Here is a 21,691-nt window from a genome sequence, read left to right as displayed (position 1 = left end):
TTTCCCACAGAAAAGAAAACACTGGGAGCCACAAAACCTGTTTGACCTTTAAAATGAAATAACACTGCATACAACGTTTTTGTTTTGCCTTTATGCTATGTATAAACAAACTATAATGTGTTGCATTTATGAAATCCATGAACTCCTGCAGAGAAAACAAAACTACATTTCTGCATGCAACAAAAACATTTTGAACTCCGAAAAAAAAGACGTTGGTTGCAGGTTACTTTTAAGTAAAATACTCAATGTCTATTTGAGTCCTTCTTGTATTTATGAAAAACGCCGAACTTAAATTGTCCACCAGCAGCAAACCAAAAATAACGTCAGCCAGCTGTCAACCTGAAAATAAAAGTACTATTTCACTGAACAATGAAAACATTTGAATATACGTAAAATAATCGGCAATTAAAATATTTATCATACTTGGTTAATGGGATTTCTGCTCCTGGACCTCAGCGCACAGCATCTGCACATCAGGGCTGTATGACGTCACCTTCATCTTTACACAGGATCGCAGGCTGTCATCTATGAGGCGTGCACGATGTTTGTTTTTAATAAAGTTCATGTTGGAGAACACCTGCTCACATACATATGTGGATCCAAAGATTGACAGGACTCCAAGCACATACTTTTTAATGTTTACATAAATGTCGGGGATAGCATTCTATGTTTCGAACACAAGTTTGTCCGGTTTAGGGAGGTTTTCAATATCACTCCATCTGTGATTCTGAGCAAGAACGGTGTTCTGACGGGCAACATCTTCAAGGTCTGCTGTCAAGCGTCTAAACTTGGACACCCATATGTCTTTGTCGGCTATGTCGGCCAGTTCAATCTCAAGATCAGGTTGACTCACACCTGCCAATGAAATCGTATTCAGTAGGGATGGATCGATGCTTAGGGGAGTGACCGGGAAGGATAATGTGTTTTTTACCTCTCTGAACTCACAGAAGCGTTTCCCAAACGATGTTTGCATTGCGCTGATTGCAGAATGTAAATACTCCGAATTTATCATGTCATGACCTTGTTTGAACTCTCTCAAATTGGGGAAGTGAGACAATGTGCCTTTCTGTAAATCTCTGGCAAGCACTGTCAACTTGCGCTCGAATGCCAAAACATCCTCCAACATGTGCAGGGCTGTGCGTCCTTTCCCCTGAAGAGCTGTGTTCAGCGTGTTCAGGGTGTTCAGGTGCACTATCATGTCTACTATGAAGTGTAGCTTTTACAGCCACTCTGGCTGTTCCAGCTCAGGAAAGGTGAGCCCTTTGCTGCCCAGGAAAGTTTTCACTTCTTCCAGACACGCGACAAAGCGTTTCAGCACCTCCCCTCTTGACAGCCACCGGACTTTGTTGTGCAGCAGGAGATCAGAATATGCGCTTTCCAGCTCGTCCAGTAACAAACGGAATTGACGGTGATTTAAACTTTTTGCCATTATTTTACTGACAATCTGAATAACAACATCCATTACTTCTGTGCATTCTGGAGGAAATGTTTGAAGGCACAATGCCTCTTGATGCAAGATGCAGTGAAAAGTCAGCAACTTTCTGCCCAGTGACTTCTGCAGTAAAGCCACAAATCCCTTGTACGCTGCTGTCATACTTGGTGCCCCATCAGTAGCTACTGACACCAGGTGGGTGGTCTTTATTACTTTGGCTCTTAAACAATTCAAGACAGCCTCACAGATGTCCTCTCCCCGTGTTTGGCCTTTTAGAGGTATCAACTCAATCATTTCTTCCTGTGGCCAGGCAGAGTTTACATACCGGCAGAACAGCGCTATTTGTTCAATATCACCTTTGTCTTCAGACTCGTCACAGACAATCAAGTAGGCCACAGCTGAATTGATGTCTTTAATTTGCTGCCTTGTGATGTCTTCTGCCATTTTTATGGTTCTGTCTTTGACAGTCTTTGCAGAGAGGGGCATATCCCTGATTTTCTGCACAATTTCACTCGTTTCTAAAGTCCGTGAATAGATGTTCTGAAATCTTAATGAAAGGTTCTTTTATATATTCACCATCTGTAAACTGCTTCCTGTGCCTGACTATTTCAGGAGCGGCAGCAAAACTGGCATATGTAGTTGATTTTCCAGACTTCATCCACCTCTTGAAATGATTTTTGCTCAGCTCAACCTTCCGCATCAGCTCTGAAACGGCTTTTTTTCTCTCATCTCCATCCGGATATTTTTGAGCAAAGGCTGCGTGTTTGCTGGAAATGTCTTGCGACTTTTGACTGTTTGTTGTTTGCTAGTTTCTCGTTGCATATTAAGCATACCGGTAAACCAGTCTCGTCAGCACTGAAAGCAAATGAATCTGCCCACGTATCATTAAACATTCTGTTTTCTTCAGTCATTTTTCTTTTTTTAGAATTCTCCATAGTTCGCCAACCTTGGATTGAAAAATTAAAGAAATCGCGCACTGGCAGGTGTCAGGCATTGGCAGTGGTGACGTATATTAATAGCGACAAAAAACACGTTTTATTTAGATTGTACAAGATCACCATAATCTTCAAATTTAGAATTACATTTCAAAAACTAACAAACTAACATAAAATACATTTTAATTAAATACTCATCATTTATTTTCCAAAGCCACAGGGAGCCGCAGCACAGAGATGAAAGAGTCGCATGCGGCTCCGGAGCCGCGGGTTGCTGACCCCTGATCTAGTGAAACAGCGCCCCCAATTACCGTAGCACCCACGCAGCAATAACTTTATAAACTCTGTGCAGGTCTAAGGTCAGATCCACAATACACTTCTGCTTATTCCTTCGATGTCAATATTTGCCGTTGCTGTCCTCACTCAGGTCAGGTAAGCTGATCTAAGATCACCTAAGGTGACGATGTCACTCACGCGAGAGATTGGTAGTATACGTACATTGTGCGGGATCTAGGCGCAGGTCCATGGTCTTGCGAGACTAACGGATGCCACACACACACGTTGTGCTTTTACAAGCTAACATGGGCCTGGCTCGTGCATTATTTTAGCTGGTGTGAAAAATGGATCGATTTTTAGTGCGAAAACGACCTCATCCAGAGGAATGAGGAAACCAGAGGAAACCCTCCTGATGAAGGGTTTCGGCCCGAAACGTCGTCACTACCTCCTCCCACAGATGCTGTCTGGCCTGCTGAGTTCTGCCAGCATTTTGTGCTTTTATTTATTTCCAGCATCTGAAGATTCACTCGTGTTGTCATCCAGAAGAATCAGTGGTGTCTCAGCCTGAGCCTGTCTTAGTTGAAAGTGATGTGCAGAAAGAGGTGAGTGGGGATGAGGACAACAGCAGTTCATCGAAGGAGTGTGAGGGCAAAGTAGCGGAACAAGAGATGGAGCGGGATTCAGAAGAGAACCTGGATGAAGCTGCTCTTAGTGCTAGTGAGAATACTGTTAGCGATGTTAGCCAGCAGCCTGAGGAAGGCCCCCATCGGCCAGCATTGAAAAAGTTCCCTTTGCAACAGTTTGGCAATCAGCAAAGGAGTTTTATTTGTGGCTGGTTTGACCTGTACTCTGGCATATTCGATCACGAAAGATACTACGTTCTGCTTCGCATGCAGGCATTTCCTGTGTGGAGGACATGGGTTCCATTCTGGGTCACCGGTTACCACAATTGGTGGAAAGCTACAACAGCTTTCAAAACCCACCATGACTGCAGAGCTATATCAGGTTCAGCGTCTGCTGGAAACAAAAGCATTTCTAACTGAAATGAAAAGACAGTTCTCAGTTGAGACTGGGAGTGTTTTGACTGGAGTCTCAGCACTGAGTCCCAAACACAGACTCTTCCGAGACAAGAATTGTCTTTGGCCAATGGCCCAATACTATGGAGTGACTGAAGTGAACCTGACTGCAGAGCTACATCAGGTTTGGTGTCTGCTGGAAACAAAACAAAAGCAAGGACAGACAGTGAATGACACAGTGGAATTTCTAGCTCTAATGAGACCCTACCACGACGCATTTATAGATTTATACAAACTAATCGGTATATCACTGACTCTGCCTGTGACACCTGCTTCATGCAAACGGAGTTTCTCTTGCCTAAGGAATAGCAGCGGCGATGCTCGGAACAGCAACTTGGCTCTGTTGGCCATAAACAGCCGGAGGACCAAGGCACTTGACATCCAGAAAATCACTGACGCTTTCACCACCAATCACAACAACAGACGGATTGTGCTTCTCTGAAAAACTCAATGAGTGCAGTTGATTTTTAAAAATTTGGGCCTAGACTAATGCTGATTATAATTATTATTTTATGGTGGATACCCCATAGTCCTTATATTTCCTGCAAATCCTAAAATATTACATTTACTGCTATTAAGCCTGCTGGTTTTGCTTAGACTTCCAAGCAGTGATTCTGTTGATTTTTGTTTTAAATTCAGTAGTCGAATTAATTGAGGTATTGCATGGTCAGAGTACGATTTGTCCAACTCCTGGTAAAGCCTTGCATCTGTTGTTTGCCTTATTTGACTTTAATAACTGTGTATCTTTTGGCATTGACTGTCTATGTAATGCGAATAGCAGTGGACATTGTGGTTTAGTGTTGTGTTTTTCAGTTGACGCTGATTGCGTGATTCGTGTTGTGCGCTGTGGGTCGGATGCTCTGTTGGTTTGTTTGTTTATGCTCTGTGTTGTCTCCGATGCTGTTGACACTGTCACAGTTCACTTCCATATTAGATCTATCAATTGCTGTTGCTTGTGAATCAACAGAAGGACTTATAATAGGTACATAATGCTTGAAACTGGCTTTTGAATGCCGCACATCTGGCCTTGTGAATACAGATTACCATACTGTACATCCCTCAGCACCATCACTGAATAATTCAGCCCCACTGTAACACCAGCAAGAAAAAATCTCTGGTGCCACCACTGGTTTAAAGGTAAAGAATGCAGGAACTGTGGCAAACAGGGCCACATTGGCGCAAAGCTAGTCAACAGCAGAAAAAGGGAAACAAGAAACCCCAGATAGGGAAACGCAACAAGGTACACAAAATGAAAGGCGGCAGTTCCAATGAAAACGATTCAGATTGTCTTGTCTGCAGCTTCTCAGCGTGAAGGAGACAGATGATCGAAGAGTAATAAGCATCACTCCACAAGTGGCAGGTGAGAGACTGAAAATGGAGTTGGATACAGGCTCAGCTTTAACAGTGATCTCTGTACAGGACTACAAAAGACTATTTTCTCACATACCTCTAAAACGAACTAAACTACTGCTAAAGACTTACACAGGACAGAAAATGCGTCCCAAAGGTAAAATTAAAGTGACAGTGACCTACGGGGACAAAGCACAGCAGCTGAACCTCGATGTACTGGAAAATGGAGGACCACCGTTGTTGGGACATGAATGGCTCAGGAAAATCCAGTTGGATTGGCACTCCATCAAGGCACTAGATGTGTCAACAAAGGAGGGCAGCTCAGCGGGGAAGACGTCCGCAGCTTTCCTCTCACCCATTGTCGACTATTACAACAATGAGGAGGAGCCAGACAAAGTCGACAGGGAGACATCCTGCCAATAAGCAGGATGATGGAGACTACCTGGAAGTGAAAGAGCAGATGTACCAGGAAAAACTGACTTCTCTCAAAAGACAGCTACAGCAGTTACAGGAAGGCATTTTGCAGGAGCATCAGAAAAGGATGAAGAAACTAGATCAACAATACAAGGAAAGAATACGCAATGCAGAGCTTCTTCTGCAACTGGAGACAGAACAAGTGGAAAGGCATTATATTAAAAAGAAGAAAGCAGCAGTGAAGGAATTTGAAGATAAAAAGGTTGAGTTATAAGAAAAGAAAAAGTTGATTGAGAATAAGAGGCTAACAATGGAACTCACAGGAGATCCTATGGAGGTAAAGGAAACTTAGGTGGAGATCTAATGACCCTGTTCCAATTACAGACAAAAGAGGAAAATCTGCACCTACGCAGTTAAATTACTTGTCAACAGATGAACAGATAATGGAATATCCGCAAACTCTCAATAAACTTAAATCTCAGAAAAGACTAGCATCTCCGTCTGCTCCTGAACAATTTCCTTGGGAAAGATCCATGAAAACTGGTCATTCCTTAAAAGCTCCTGGATAAAATCAATTCCATTCAACAAAACAGCTTTCGCACAAGGTAAATCTTAAACCAATCATTTCCTCCATTGAGAATCATACACTTAATCCTTTGCAGGGAAGTTTCTTTTGCATGGACACATTTTGAATCCTCAGCCAATGTGTCTTGTTTTTCACAAAGAAGTTGGGAAACAGCATCAAAACAGAGGTGAATTCTGGCAACAACCTGTAAGATTTCTATTGCTGTATTTTCACACTTGCGCTGAATTTGCATCTGAAGGAATTCTCCCTCTTGAGCCAGACAGATAGCACTTCAAGTTATCCTTAATATCAGCAGAACTGTACCGTAACAGCAGCTTAAGAACAATGGAATGAACACAGGATTTCGATCAACTGCTGCATCAAATGGTGAAAAATTACTGGTAAAGTACTGATCTTTCTGTGAGTCAATGGTTTGCCCTGACTTTTGAATAACTAGCAGAGACAGCAGATCACCAACCACTTCTTTTGTTGGGGGCAAGTCATCTTTGAAGCAGACCTTGGAAACTCCCTATGCTTAGAGGTCAACTTTTCATGACTTTTATATGGAAATCTGTATTAAAACAAACAAGTTTATTGACAGACATTACCCAGAGAGGCAAAGAAGGCCCCCCCCACCAGAGACTCGAGTTATAATAATCATAATAATAATAATAATAATAATAATTATTATTATTATTATTGCTATGTTACTTTATTATAATTTGATATTAGTAAGTTACTAAGTAAACAGCTGGTGGGCATTTGTATGTTAAGAGTACACATATTTACACTAATACAATAAAAGGGAGGAGTGTACCATATAGCCTACTGTATAATATGGAACTACTTTATGTTGTAGTAACACATTATTGAGCATGCGCTATTAGGCACGTATCAATACGTATGTGTGTGTTCAGTTCGGGTTCCATAAGTAAAAAGCCCTGTTAACTTAACTCCAGTCTCTATCGTTTTTATTTTTTTTTTGTGTAACCCAGCCACATACACAACAAATAAAAATAAATTACCTTAAAAATAAGATATACAAGATTTACAAATCAAAGATTACAAGATCACTTCCACAGCTGAAGGTTGACTTATTACAGAGCCTAATGACCAAGGGTAAGAACAACCTCATTGTAACGTTCTCCTTCGCGTGTAACTGATAACGTCGAATTCAACGTCGAGATAAACCACAGTCAATGAGAACCAGATCGCAGTAAGATTAACCATTTACTGTTCACTCTTCACATTAACATATGGTGAAAACTGTTGATAAAACAATACAAGATTGATACAGTATTTGTTCCTTCCTTAATATCACATTTCAATTGTAGATACTTGCAAAGGTGACTATAACTACATTACACTAAGGTGCAGTATACAGGCAGAGTTTACCTGCTCCATTGACTACTTTAAATACACTTCAATGCAAACTATCCGCAACTCTTTAACTAACGAAAGCATAAACATTATCGACCGTCGTTACTTCTAACAGGATCGGCATTAACATCTTAGTTCAATATATCGATTATCTATTAACTTACAGCGTTGCTCTCACTGTGATTTCTCATGCCTGCAAAACAACTTCTGCTCAGGTGTGCCTCGTGGTGAGCCCCCACCCTTGCGTTAATTCCAAACCGGTATTTTCCCACAAGACGCGGCGAAACCGGATGTGACGTCATCGCATGCCGATATATTTTACATTCAATGAATATACTTTGAACACTTCTAATTCTAACTAGAAAACACTATCGAATGAATTACTAAGCGAAAATATTATAAACTAAATAACTGTCGTAAAGACAGCACACTCATATAACACTCTTTGGAGCCACACTGTTGTCTCAGTCTATTACTGAAAGTGCTCATCTGTTCAGCCAAGGTGTTGAACTGGAGGGGGGAGGAGGAGAGACGTTGGTGCTGAGGGAGCATTGGGTGCCTTGGCACCTGGACTGGTGCGCTGAGGGGGTATGAACAGAAGAGCAATTGTCAAACCTATTGAAGAATTGGCTTAACTCATTAGCCCATTCACCGCTGCGTTCCAAGGCTCTACAGCTAGGCTGACTGAAGCCTGTGATGTTCTTCATGGCTGTCACTCCTCCCGTGTGCAACTCTGCCCAAGCTTGTTCTCCAGATTTCTACTGTATTCCTTTTAGCCACCTTGATCTTCTTCTTTGGCTCCCTCTCTGCACGTTTCAATTCCTCCCTGTCTCCTGATCTAAAGGCTCTCTTTTTGTGGTTGAGAAGCGCCTTCAGATCACTGGTGACCCATGGTTTGATGTTAGGGAAGCAGGAAGCAGTCCTTGATGGTATTACAGTGTCCACCATTTGTATCAACGATCAGGTGTTCAGGTGTACCTAACAAAGTGGCTACTGAGTGTACATCTTCATTATTCAATTGAATAAGGATGATGTATTTGAATTAAAACAGAATCTATCACAGGGTGGCAGAATCTCAGATGGTAACAAAGAAGCATGTAGGATGAGCTACAGTGGCTAGTTGAGTGCTGTCACAATAATCTGCCACTCAACATCAGCAAAACCAAAGAATTGATTGTGGGAAGGGGAAGGGGAAGCTGGAAGAACACACGCCTGTCCTCACTGAGGGGTCAGCAGTGGAAAGCACAAGTAACTTCAAGTTCCTGGACCCAACACATTGATCCAATTATGGAGGAGGCATGCCAGTGGTACTACTTCATTAGGATTTTGACGAGATTCGCATATGTCTATAGATGTACGGTGGAGGGCATTTAACTGGTTGCAACACAGTTAAAGGCTGTGAAGGCTTCAATGCACAGGATTGCCAGAGGCTACAAAGGATTGTCGACTCAGGCAGCTCCACCACAGACACAATCCTCCCTGCCATCGAGAACATCCTCAAGGAATGGCACCTCAAAAGGTGGCATCCAGTGTTTAAAGATCCTCACCGTCCAGGATGACCCCATTCACATTACCACCAACAGGAACGAAATACAGGAGCCTTCCCCAATAGGTAAAGAATGATCTAATTTAACCTCTTATAGAGCAGTAGAGATGGTCACATTCTCAATACGTATGTAAAATCTCTGTCAACAGGTGAAAATTTGACAATCTACTAACCAGTGCTCTCAGTTTGAACTTAGCTCTTTTTCTCAGAGAAACATACATTTCCACATTTACTACCTTTATGTATTCATGGAGTTTTGAAAAATGTATTTATACTGCCAATTCATCTATCTATAATAATGCTTGCTTCAGTAAGATCTGTTGCTTAGAAAGAAATGAATTGGATAAGCCATTATATTTGTATTACATGGTAGGACCTCACTTATCTCAGGGGCTCACAAATAGCAATTTGACCCAACTTACCATCAAGGCGCTTAGCCAACTCATTTGTAAACAGCACATTTGCAAGTTTACTTTGACAGTATGCTGCCTTTGTGTTATACTTTCTCTTCTCCCAGTTGAGATCATCAAAATCAATTTCCCCTGCAACATGAGCCAGTGAGGACACGTTTATAATGCGACTCTTTCCAGATTTCTTTAACTTGTCAAGCAGTAGGTTTGTCAACAGAAAATGACCTGTGTAATAAAGGAAATCCATCATGATTAAGTGTTATGAACAATTATTTAATAAATGAAGATAATTAATTAGTCTACTTACAGACTTCACTACACATTTCAGAATCAGAATCAGGTTTAATATCATTGGCATATGTTGTGAAATTTGTTATTTTGCAGCAGCAGTACTTACCAATACATAATAATAAAAAACAAAACCTATAAATAAAAATAAGAGGATATATTAACAAATCAAATTACATCAGTAGTGCAAAAAGAGAGCAAAAGAAAGTGAGATGGTGTTCATAGGTTCATTGTCCATTCAGAAATCTGATGGTGGAGGGAAAGCTGTTCCTGATACGTTGAGTGTGTGCCTTCAGACTCCCGTACCTCCTCCTTGATGGTAGCAATGAGAAGAGGGCCTGTCCTGAGTGACAGAGGTTATTTTTGAGGCACTGGCTTCTGAAGATGTCTTGGATTCTGGTGGGGGGGGGGGGGGGGTTAGTGCTCATGATAGAGTCGGCTGGGTTTTTCCAGCTTTTCCGATCCTGTGCAATGGCTCCTCCATACCAGACAGTGATAAGACCATTAGACATAGCAGCAGAATCAGGCCATTTGGCCCATCGAGTCTGCTCTACCATCACGGCAAGATCCTTTCTTCCTCTCCTCAGCCCTATTTTCCAGCCTCTTCTCCCCGTAACCTTTGATGACGTGTCCAATCAAGAAACTATCAATCTCTGCCTTAACTACACCCAACAACCTGGCCTCCACAACTAACTGTGGTAACAAATTCCACAAATTCACCACCCGCTGGTTAAAGAAATTTCTCCAATTTCTGCTTTAAATGGATGTCCTTCTATCCTGAGGCTGTGCCCTCTTGTCCTAGACTGTCCCACCATGGGAAACATCCTTTCCACTACTTTGTCTAGGCCTTTCAACATTCGAAAGGTTTCAATGAGCTCCTCCCTCATCCTTCTAAATTCCAGCGAGTATAGACCCAGAGCCATCAAACGTTCCTCATACAATAACCCTTTCATTCCCAGAATCATCCTTGTGAATCGCCTCTGGACCCTCTCCAATGCCAGCACATCTTTTCTTAGATGAGAAGCACAAAACTGTTCACAACACTCAAGGTGAGGCCTCATCAATGACTTATAAAGCCTCAGCCTCATATCCCTGCGCGTGTATTCAAGCCCTCTTGAAATGAATGCTAACATTGCATTTGCCTTTCTCACTACTGACTCAACCTGCAAGTTAACCTTCAGGGAGATCTACACAAGATGCATCCAGTTAGAATAATCTCCACAGTACATCTGTAGAAATTTGCTAGTCTTTGATGACCTATCAAGTCTCCTCAGTGTCCAAATGAAAAATAGCTGTTGTTGTACCTTCTTTGCAATTGCATTAAAATAATGGGCCCAAGACACATCTTCAGGGATGTTGACATCCAGGAACTTGAAACTGCTCACTCACTGCTGATCCCTTGATGAGGTGTGTTCCCTCTACTTTCTCTTCCTGAAGTCCACAATCAATTTCCCAATCTTACTGTGCTCAGTGCAGGTTTGTTGTTGCAACACCATTCAACCTACTGACCTATCTCACTCCTTGTCACCATCTGAAATTCTGCCAACAACATCGGCAGATTTATAGTTGGCTTTTGTGCTGTGGCTAGCCACACACTTGTGGGTGTAGAGCAGGAGTTCCCAACCTATGGTCTAAGGACCCCTTGCTTAATGGTACTGGCCATGGCGTAAAAACGGTTGGGAACCCCAGGCGTAGAGAGGGTAGAGCAGTGGGCGAAGCACACATCCTTCAGATGCGCCAGTGTTGACTGTCAGCGAGGAGGAGATGTTATTTCCAATCTGCACTGAGTATGTTCTCTAGGTGAGGAAGTCAAAGACCCAGTTGCAGAGGGAGGTACAGAGGCCTAAGTTTTGGAGCTTGTTGATTAGAACCGAGGGTACGATCGTGGTGAATGCTGAGCTATAATTATAACAGCAGCCTGATGTAGGCATTGCTTTGTCTGGGTGATCCAAGGCTGAATGGAGAGCCAGTGAGGTTGTATCTGCTGCTGCCTCACTACGGGAAATCAGATCAACTTCTACTCCCTGAGTACAGGCTGAGACTGAAGACTGCAGCACCAGTAGTGAGGACCAAGAAGGTATGGACAAGGGAAGCACAGGAGTGCCTATAGGACTGCTTTGAATCAGTGGACTGGACTGTATTCAGGGATTCATCTTTGAATCTGGATGAGTATGCTGCAGTTGTTACCGACTTCATTAAACCTGTGTGGATGAGTGTGTGCCTACAAAGATAATTCTGTACATTCCCAAACCAAAAGCTGTGGATGAACCAGGAAGTACGTTGTCTGCTGAAGGCTAGATCTGTGGTATTCAAGTCTGGCAACCCAGGCCTGTACTGGAAAACCGGGTATAATTTCCGGAGGGCTATTTCAAGGGAGAAGAGGCAATTTTGAAAGAGGTTAGAGGCAACATCAGATGCACGACAACTCTGGCAGGGTTTGCAAGGCATTACTTCTTATAAAGCAAAACCCAATAACATGAATGGCAGCGATACTTCACTACAAGATGAACTCAACGCCTTCTACGCATGCTTTGAAAGGAAGAATACAATGACAGCTGTGAAGATCCCTGCTGCACCTGATGACCCTGGATTTCTGTCTCAGAGGCTGATGTTAGGCTGCCTTTAAAGAGAGTGAACCCTCGCAAGGCAGAAAGTCCTGAAAGTACCTGGTAAGGCTCTGAAAACCTGTGCCAGCCAACTGGCAGGAGTATTCAACATTTTCAACCTCTCACTGCTAAAGGGTGGAAGTTCACACTTGTTTCAAAAAGGCAATAATTACACCAGTGCCTAATGAAGAAAAATGTGGGCTGCCTTGATGACTATCGCCCGGTAGCTCTCACATCGACAGTGATGAAATGCTTTGAGAGGCTGTATATGACTAGACTGAACTCCTGCCTCAGCAAGGACCTGGACCCATTGCAATTTGACTATCATCACAATAGGTCAATGGCAGATGCAATCTCAATGGCTCTCCACACGGCTTTAGACCACCTAGACAACACAAACAGCTACATCAGGATGCTGTTCATCGACTATAGCTCAGCATTTAACACCATCATTCCCACAATCCTGATTGAGAAGTTGCAGAACCTGGGCCTCTGCACTTCCCTCTGCAATTGGATTTGTGTGGATTGGTGATAATATCTCCTCCTCGCTGACTATCAACACTGGTGTACCTGGTGTGTGCTTAGTCCACTGCTCTACTCTCTCTACTCATGACTGTGTGGCAAGGCATAGTTCAAATACCATCTATAAATTTGCTGACGATACAACCACTATTGGTAGAAACTCAGAAGGTGATGAGGGGGCGTACAGGAGTGAGATATGCCAACTAATGGAATGGTGCCGCAGCAACAACCTGGCACTCAACGTCAGTAAAACGAAAGAGCTGATTGTGGACTTCAGGAAGGGTAAGACAAAGGAACACATACCAATCCTCATAAAGGGATCAGAAGTGGAGAGAGTGAGCAGTTTCAAGTTCCTGGGTGTCAAGATCTCTGAAGATCTAACCTGGTCCCAACATATCAATGCAGTTATAAAGAAGGCAAGACAGTGGCTATACTTTATTAGGAGTTTGATGAGATTTGGTACATCAACAAACACACTCAAAAACTTCTATAGATGTACCATGGAAAGCATTCTGACAGGCTGCATCACTGTCTGGAATGGGGGCTACTGCAAAGGACTGAAAGAAGCTGCAGAGGATTGTAAATTTAGTCGGCTCCATCTTGGGTACTAGCCTACAAAGTACCCAGGACATCTTCAAGGAGCAGTGTCTCAGAAAGGCAGCGTCCATTATTTAGGACCTCAAGTGAAGGCACACACTCAGCAATTCAGGAACAGCTTCTTCCCCTTTGCCATCTGATTGCATTGAACCCTTGGACACTACCTCACTTATTAAATATTTGGTGTTTCTGTCTTTTGCACAATTTTTAATCTATTCAATCTACACATACTGTAATTGATTTAGTTCTTTATTATTATTATTATTTTATTTTGTGTTTTTCTTCTTCTATAATATGTATTGCATTGTACTGCTCTGCTAAGTTAACAAATCTCACATCACATACTGGTGATAATAAACCTGATTCTGAATCTAATTCTGTGGTGTTAGGCAAATTGCAGTGGGTCCAGGAACTTGCTTAGTCAGGAGTTGATTCAAGCTATGGCAACCTCTGAAAGCATTTCATCACAGTAGACGTGAATGCCACTATCTTTGAGGCAGCTCGCTCTGCTCCTTTTGGGCACTAGTATCATTGTCACCCTTTTGAAGCAGGTGGGAATCTTCGATTGTATGAGGGGTGATTGATAAGTTCGTAGCCTAACATAAGAGGAGATGAGTTATACAGCTTTCGTTACATGCATGTGCAGTTCAATTCTTTGAGTGATTATGCATAAAGTTTGAAGATAATAACTTTTGTGGTACAGGCAGTCCCCGAGTTACGAACATCTGACTTACGAACAACTCATACTTATGAACCAAGGAAGGAGAACGCCATCCACCATTTTAAGTTGTTGCCGTTGACATTGTGTTGAGTATGTAACTTTGTATTCAGCTTAAATTTTTCTTAGCAAGATTCACCTTGACTGCACCCCCCTTTTCCAGTCAGCACCACCCCCACTTGTCCCATTTAACCTGACACAGTGCAGTGGACTTCAGGACCTGGTGGAGCTCAGGACCCGCCACCCGCAGTGTTACTGTTCTGTTGTCGGAAAACGATCACAATTGAAAATAAAGTGGAAATAATAAAGCGATCGGAAAGAGGTGAAATGCCAACAGTCATTGGAAAAGCGTTAGGCTAGGTCGGTCAACGATCGGAACAATTTTAAAGAATAAGGTGAGAATAATGGAGCATGTGAAAGGCCCTGCCCCGATGAAAGCTACAATTATTAATGCAGTGGTTTAATTATTGGAATACACACATTTCTTAAGTATTTTATATGCATAGAAAGGTCAAATATATACTATATACTAAGACAAACGTTTGACTAACTGACACTAAATAATACTGGATGTACCTGTTCCGACTTACATACAAATCCGACTTAAAGATGGACTCAGGAATGGAATTCGTTTGTAACACAGGGACTGTCTGTATTTCTGTTTCAGATAACTGAATATTGTAAGTAAGCGCTGTCTGACAAAATGGACCGTAGGCCATGATCTTATCAACCACCCCTCATAGGTGTCCCTGAACACTCACGCCATTTGGTCGGCACAGGTTTTCCGTGCCCCACCAGGTACACCATCAGAATCTGACACTTTGCAAAGGTTCACCCTCTTGAAAGATGTTCTGATATATTGGCCTCTGAGACACCTCTTTGCCTTTTATGAAAAAATTCTCTTTCCCATAATGCCAGTGTCTGGAATATTTTGCAGTTTGTGAACACTGTTATCTTACTATATAAAGAATTCTGATCTTCAAATGATCAAAACAATAATGGTTCATTTGATTTTGGTGCTAATAGCACGTATTAACTGCTGGTTCCTTCTCAGCACCCTCACAGCTAATTGTTTTGGGAAAAATATGAACAATTAAAAAAAACTCAATTGGCTAGGGTAAGGGGACATCTTGAAGTTAAAGATATTCCTTTTGCACCAAGTGAAGAAGCAAAGTGCAAGAACTTGATGAATTTGAAAACATTACACCAAAAACCTCAGAACAGGTCTAGGGGCATGACTTTGAGAAACAAAATATTCTTTGCAATTTTTCCAGTTCAGTTTTAGGATTCACATGTGTGCTAGTTGGCAACCATGTTGCATCAGAACTCCACACAGTTTGCAAATAAGATATTGGGACAGCGGCTGGATCTATGGAAACTCCCTGATGATTTTGCAATTAAACACACCATATGGTATAGTATAAGTTATATGAACCAGTAAGTTCCAAGTTCAGTCCTTGATTTATAATATCCAATCTGAGCTAGAATTGAACGACTAGTCCAAATTGTGAAGTAGGATAGCTGGTTAGCTAGATAGATAAATATACCTACAGATGCCAACTGCATTTGTAATCAAGACCAATTTGTAAAGCACCTTGTTACAGGTTGTTAAGGTAAGGGGAGGACTGGGTTCAGCTGCTTCCACGTGATGTCCATCTGGTTTATATATACTGAAGCTCAAACAAAAACAATGGCAGCAGAACAACACATTCAATCTTATGAATAGGTGCCTGGAAGAAGGAAGATAAGGAATATTTACAGAAGGCATGCTAATCAATTCAAATTACACCTAGGCTTCAGGTGACGTTGAGAATGCTGGGCCAGTTTACTACCTTCAGGGTTCTTTAATGAGCAAAGGAGGGCACTTCCTCAGAAACCACGCAAATATTAAATCAAAGGCCAAAACAAAATGTAACTGCAAGCAAAGGGCAAACCAAACTCAAACTGAGCTGGCCATGTCCCAAAGGACATAGCTACCAAACTGAGTCTTGATATGTCATGAGTGAACCATAATGAAGGAAGAACAGACCGGAGCTCATCCTCATCAATCTATGGATGACAGAACTGGTGGAACTGATCACCATGCATTTTATGTGGAGATAGTTGAGGACATTAGGTCACGTTACATGGCATGGGAATAGTTCGATATGAGGTAAACTTGGAAGAGATCTGACAGATCAAAACTGCATGTAGTAAGCAGCAGTTTTAATACACAAGGACGGCACACAAGATCATCTGGTCCCTCAAGCCTGACCTGCCATTCAGTGTGATCACTAGGCCTCAATTCATTCTCTGTGCTCGTTCCCAAAGCCCTCAATTCCCCCTATTTTTCAAACATTTATCTAGCTCTATTTTAACTACTTCGAATGGATTACCCTCCACGATTCTCTGGGGTAGAGAACTACATAGGTTCATTGCTCACTGCAGAGGAAAAGGCTAAGTATCACAGCTTAAATGACTGGCCCCTTTGCTTGAAGCTATGTCCTCTCATTCATGATGCTCCCACTAGTGAAAACATCACAACATCTAACCTGTTATGCTTCCTTAGAACCTTGTATGTTTCAATAAGATCACCCCATTATTCTTCTAAACTCCAAAGAATACAGACCAAACCTGTTAAGCTTCCCTTGACAGGAGAATGTGATACCCCAATGTTATGCCTTATGGACCAGCATGCTCCTCACTCTATTGTCAATCCAAGGGAATCAAACCTGGTTCAAAAAGCAGCAGAAATGGTGCCAGAAACAGCACCAGACAGACCTAATGAGGCACCAACATAGTGAAAACCCATTAAAAGATCAAAATACTACGGAATGAACAGAAGTAAGCGATCCCCGATCAGTCAGATAATATCAAAGCTTGGCACACCTTGTCATGAATCATGGGAGGGGAGGGCAATTAGCCAATTAACAGGAAGAGAAGGTGCCAAGTACATCCCAAATATCAAGAATGGCAAAGCCTAGCATATGAATGCTGGAGTCAAGGCTGAAACATTCCCGTTCACACCCAGAAGGAAATACTGAGAGGCTGGGCCAACTTTGTTTCCTCCTGAGATACCCAGTCCCCCCCCACTGACGTCAGTCTTCAGCCGATTTGGATCTCTCCAGCTGAAACCATGGAGCAGCTGACAGTACTGGGTACAACTACGAGCATGGGTCCAAGCAATATCACAGCTGGAGTTGGGATGTTCCAGAACCAGCTACAGTACTAGCTGAGCAGCTCCACAGCAGTTCCATTCTGACACGGGAGGTACAGGAACCTGAAGAGCCCACAGTCAATGTTTTCGGAACAGCTTTTCCTTCACCATCAGATTTCAGAATGGTCCACGAACACCACCTCACAATTGTTTATGTGTGTTATTTACTTACTTTTGTAATTTGTAGAATTTCATGTCTTTGCACTATACAGCTGCCACAAATCAATGCATTGTCATATATCAATGATAATAACAATTACAATTATAACAAATCTGATTCTGATGGATAACCCAATCGATTCATCCACGCATCTTAAAAGTGATGCAGTGTGTTATTTTCAACTGGCACCTGCTTCAGTTTCACAAGGACAGCTTGGTTCCAGGCCATAAGACTATAAGACATAGGAGCAGCACACACAAAATGCTGGAGAAACTCAGCAGGCCAGGCAGCATTTGTGGAAAAAAAGTACAGTAAACGTTTCAGGCTGAAAACCTGAGACCCTCCAGCATTTCGTGTACGTTGCTCAGATTTCCAGCATCTGCAGATTTTCCCTTGTTTGAGACATAGGAGCAGAATTAGGCCATTCAGCCCATCAAGTCTGCTCTGCCATTCCATAATCATACATTTCCCAACACTGTATTCCACCTGCCACTTTTTTACCCATTCTTCTAATTTGTCTTAAGTCCTGCTGCAACTGCATTGCTTCCTGAGCACTATCTACCCCCCACCTATCTTCGTATCATCTGCAAACTTTGCCACAAAGCCTTTAAGTCCATTATTCAAACCATTGACAAACAATGTGAAAAGTAGCAGTCCCAATACTGACTCCTGAGGAACACCACCAGTCACCGGCCACCAGCCAGAGAAGATCCCCTTTATTCCCACTCAATACCTCCTGCCTGTCAGCCATTCCTCTATCCACGCCAGTATCCATAGGATTTTATCTTGTTAAGCAGCTTCATGTGTGACACATTATCAAATGCCTTCTGAAAACCCAAATACATTACATCCTCTGCCTCTCCTTTGTCCATCCTGCTTGTTACTCCCTTGAAGAACTCCAGCAGATTTATCAGGCAAGATTTCCCTTTACAGAAACCATGCTGACTTACACTTATTAATTTATCATTCGTCTCCAAGTACCTCGAAACCTCATCCTTAATAATGGACTCCAACACTTTCCCAACCACTGAGTTTGGGCTAACTGGCTTATAATTTCCTTTTTTTTTACTTCTTTCCTTCCTTCTTAAAGAGTGGATGATATTTGCCACAGCATAGTCTTGGACCATATCTTTGCAGACAGCTGTTCGTCACATGTATCAGTATCTTAATGGAATAAAGAGTATTACAGAGGCACAAGATGGAGGAGGATACTGGCAGGGGATGACAGCAGAGCAGAGATAGCTCTGGGATAGTTCACAAGGTGCAGGTTTGATATGTCCCATAGAAGTAGTAGTTCTCAAATGGCAGTGGTAGGCAGCCATGGCTGACAACGGAAGTTAAGGACTGCATAAAAGCCAAGCAAAGGGATTATAAGGTATCAAAAGTGAGTGGGAAGTTAGATGATTGGGAAGCTTTTAAAATCCAACACCAGGCAACCAAAACAAGCTATAAGAAGATGAAATATGAGGGCAGACATTTCAGGGTACTTGGACTCTAATGATAAAATAAGTTGAAGTCAGCTTGGTTTCCGTAAAAGGACATCTTGCCTGAAAAATCTGTTAAGAATTCTTCGAGGAAGTAACAAGCAGAGTGGAGAAAGGAGAGGCAGTGGATGTCATTTACTTGGATTTTCAGAAGGCACTTGATAAGGCGACACACATAAGGCTGCTTAACAAGATGAAATCTTATGGCATTGCAGACAAGATAATGGCATGGATAGCAGAATGGCTGACAGGCAGGAGGCAGCAAGTGGGAATAAAAGGGGCCTTTTCTGGTTGGTTATCATGGCTAGTGGTGCTCCTCAGGGGTCAGTATTGGGACTGCTGCTTTTCACATTGTCTGTCAATAATTTGGATTATGGAATTGATGGCTTTGTGGCAAAGTTGTGGCCAGAGTTGCGGAGAAATTTCGTTAGACAGAGGGTGGTGAATTTGTGGAATTTGTTGCCACGAGCAGCCGTGGGGGCCAAGTCATTGGGTGTACTTAAGGCAGAGATTGATAGATTCTTGATTGGACATGGTTACAGGGAGAAGGCCGGGAAATGGGGGCTGAGGAGGGAAAAAAAAGGATCAGCCATGTCTCATGTATTATGGTCTTACGGAAGTCAGTAATGAGACCCTCATTTCATTGATGATCATAGAATCCAGACCACTGTACTGAGTTCACAATTAATTTCAACATTGTCAGGAAATAACATTAGTTCAAGACCAAGCACTTTTGTATATTTTGACCAAGCGACAAATCTTTTTAGGTGTCTAACCTCTCAGTTCCACAATTAAAGAAATGGAATGCTTGCCAGCTGTAGGAAACTGCCAACAGTTTCCCACATCGTGTGATTCCAGCATTTGCTGGGCTTTAGCCAGGACAGGGGAAATATTAAAAAGCAACTTAATTTTTGAGTATTTTCTGATGGCGTTTCACAGAGCAGCAGCAGAGCCAATCTCTTGGCCAGGATCACTGATGCACCCAGAGGAAATGGAAGAAAAAAAAATTCAAAAATGAGCAATTTTATCCTAAAGCTAATGGAAAACTTAAACACGAGGGTACAAATGCCTAATCGATTCTATCTTACAGATGCAGATTCCATGCTCACAAGGAATCTCCAAACACGTCCATCAATACAAAGCAGGAAAGAAAAACAGTGCAGACTTACCAAGGTGATTTACACCAAACTGCATTTCAAATCCATCTTCTGTTTGCCAGTGAGGACATCTCATAACACCGGCATTATTAATTAGGATATTTATGTTCTCCTCTTCTAAATGAACAAAAGAAAAATATATCAGGTTTTGAAATTTCACACAGGCTGAGAACAATGTACTCTGCTGCTGGAGGTTTTCCTGTCACTCCACATTTGCGCCAAAGGTTCATGGTAATCTGGAGATACAAGAGACTGCAGATGCCGGAATCTGTACTTTATCAGTAACAGCCATCTTGCAGGTCACTTCAACTCTAGGGAGGAGGTATAGGAGCCTGAAGACAGACACTCAATGTTTTAGGAACAGCTTCTCCCCCTCCACCATCACAATTCTGAACAGACCAAGAACCTGTGAACACTATCTCACACCTTTGGCTCTCTTTTTGCACTACGTATTTTCATATACTTAATTTTGTATGCATTGCATTGTACAGCTGCAAAAAAACAACAAATTTCACAACTTATGTCGGTGACCATAGACTTGATTCTGAACTTGTAATGGTGCACAGGAAGTCCTGAGTGACTGTGTTGTCTGCAACCTGGCAGGGGAGAGTTGGTGATCAATGCCACTGTTCTCCAGTGACGGTAATCACATAGGCTGATTTACAGATCCTTTTTTTTGTAATTTATTTTTATTTAAGTTCATCATCAAACAAACATTTCCATAAGATGTATTTCAGACATTGTACATATATATCATATAATCATATATGTCACAAATCTCCACAAAGTATTCATCTGAGGTATACACTTATAGAAAAGAGTGGAGAGAAAAAACAAGCAAAAGGAAAAAACTATGTACAAGTAGGGAGTGATCTTTTTTTTACAACATATTCATTGATTTGTAAGAATAAAATCAGGCCTATGAGGCATTATGTAGTTAAACCATTTTTCCCAGTATGAATCAAATTGTTCCAGCTTATGATTAACAGATGCTGTTATCTTCTCCATTTTGTAAATGTCCATTGTAATTTCCATCCATGCATTTAAAGTTGGGCTCTCCTGTGATAACCATTTCCTAGTAAGAGTCTTTTTATCAGCCACCAGCAGTATACTCATTAAATATTTATCTCTTTTCAACCATTCTTGAGGTATATATCCAAAATATATGGTCTTACTCTTTAAGGGTATTTCACATTTAAAGATGTCTTGTAGGGCATTGTGTATCCCCCTCCAATAGTCATTAATAACAGGGCAGTCCCAAAAAATATGATAATGATTTGCATTTTGATTTCCACAATTTCTCCAGCAAACAGGGAGGTTACTATTATAATGGGATCTCTGAGAGGGTGTAATAAAATATCTTATCAAGTTTTTCCATCCAAACTCCCTCCATTTCTGTGAACTGGTACACTTCCATTGATACCTCCATATTATTGTCCATTCTTCCTCAGATATAATTATCCCTCCTTCCTTCTCCCATTTTGTATTAATGTATGAAGTCAAATGTGTTTTAAAATTTGACAACCCCTTATACATGCTTGAAATGACTCTACTACCGTTATCTGAATTATATGCTTTT

At 41.8% G+C, this 21,691-nt stretch overlaps 1 protein-coding gene across 1 annotated transcript in view; it reads right to left on the bottom strand.

The window, feature by feature from the left end:
- LOC132403122 (retinol dehydrogenase 13-like) overlaps window positions 1-21,691 on the bottom strand; it is an 87,059-nt gene that overhangs the window by 10,275 nt on the left and 55,093 nt on the right. Inside the window, exons 4-5 of the mRNA XM_059986421.1 lie at window positions 20,125-20,229; window positions 9,397-9,609 (exon numbers count right to left, since the gene is read on the bottom strand). Coding sequence (XP_059842404.1) covers window positions 9,397-9,609; window positions 20,125-20,229 — 318 coding nt within the window. The remainder of the gene's footprint in view (window positions 1-9,396; window positions 9,610-20,124; window positions 20,230-21,691) is intronic.

This window comes from Hypanus sabinus, chromosome 12, assembly GCF_030144855.1.
Source record: "Hypanus sabinus isolate sHypSab1 chromosome 12, sHypSab1.hap1, whole genome shotgun sequence".
Lineage (NCBI taxonomy): Eukaryota > Metazoa > Chordata > Chondrichthyes > Myliobatiformes > Dasyatidae > Hypanus > Hypanus sabinus.
This window is presented reverse-complemented; position numbering and strand designations above follow the sequence as displayed.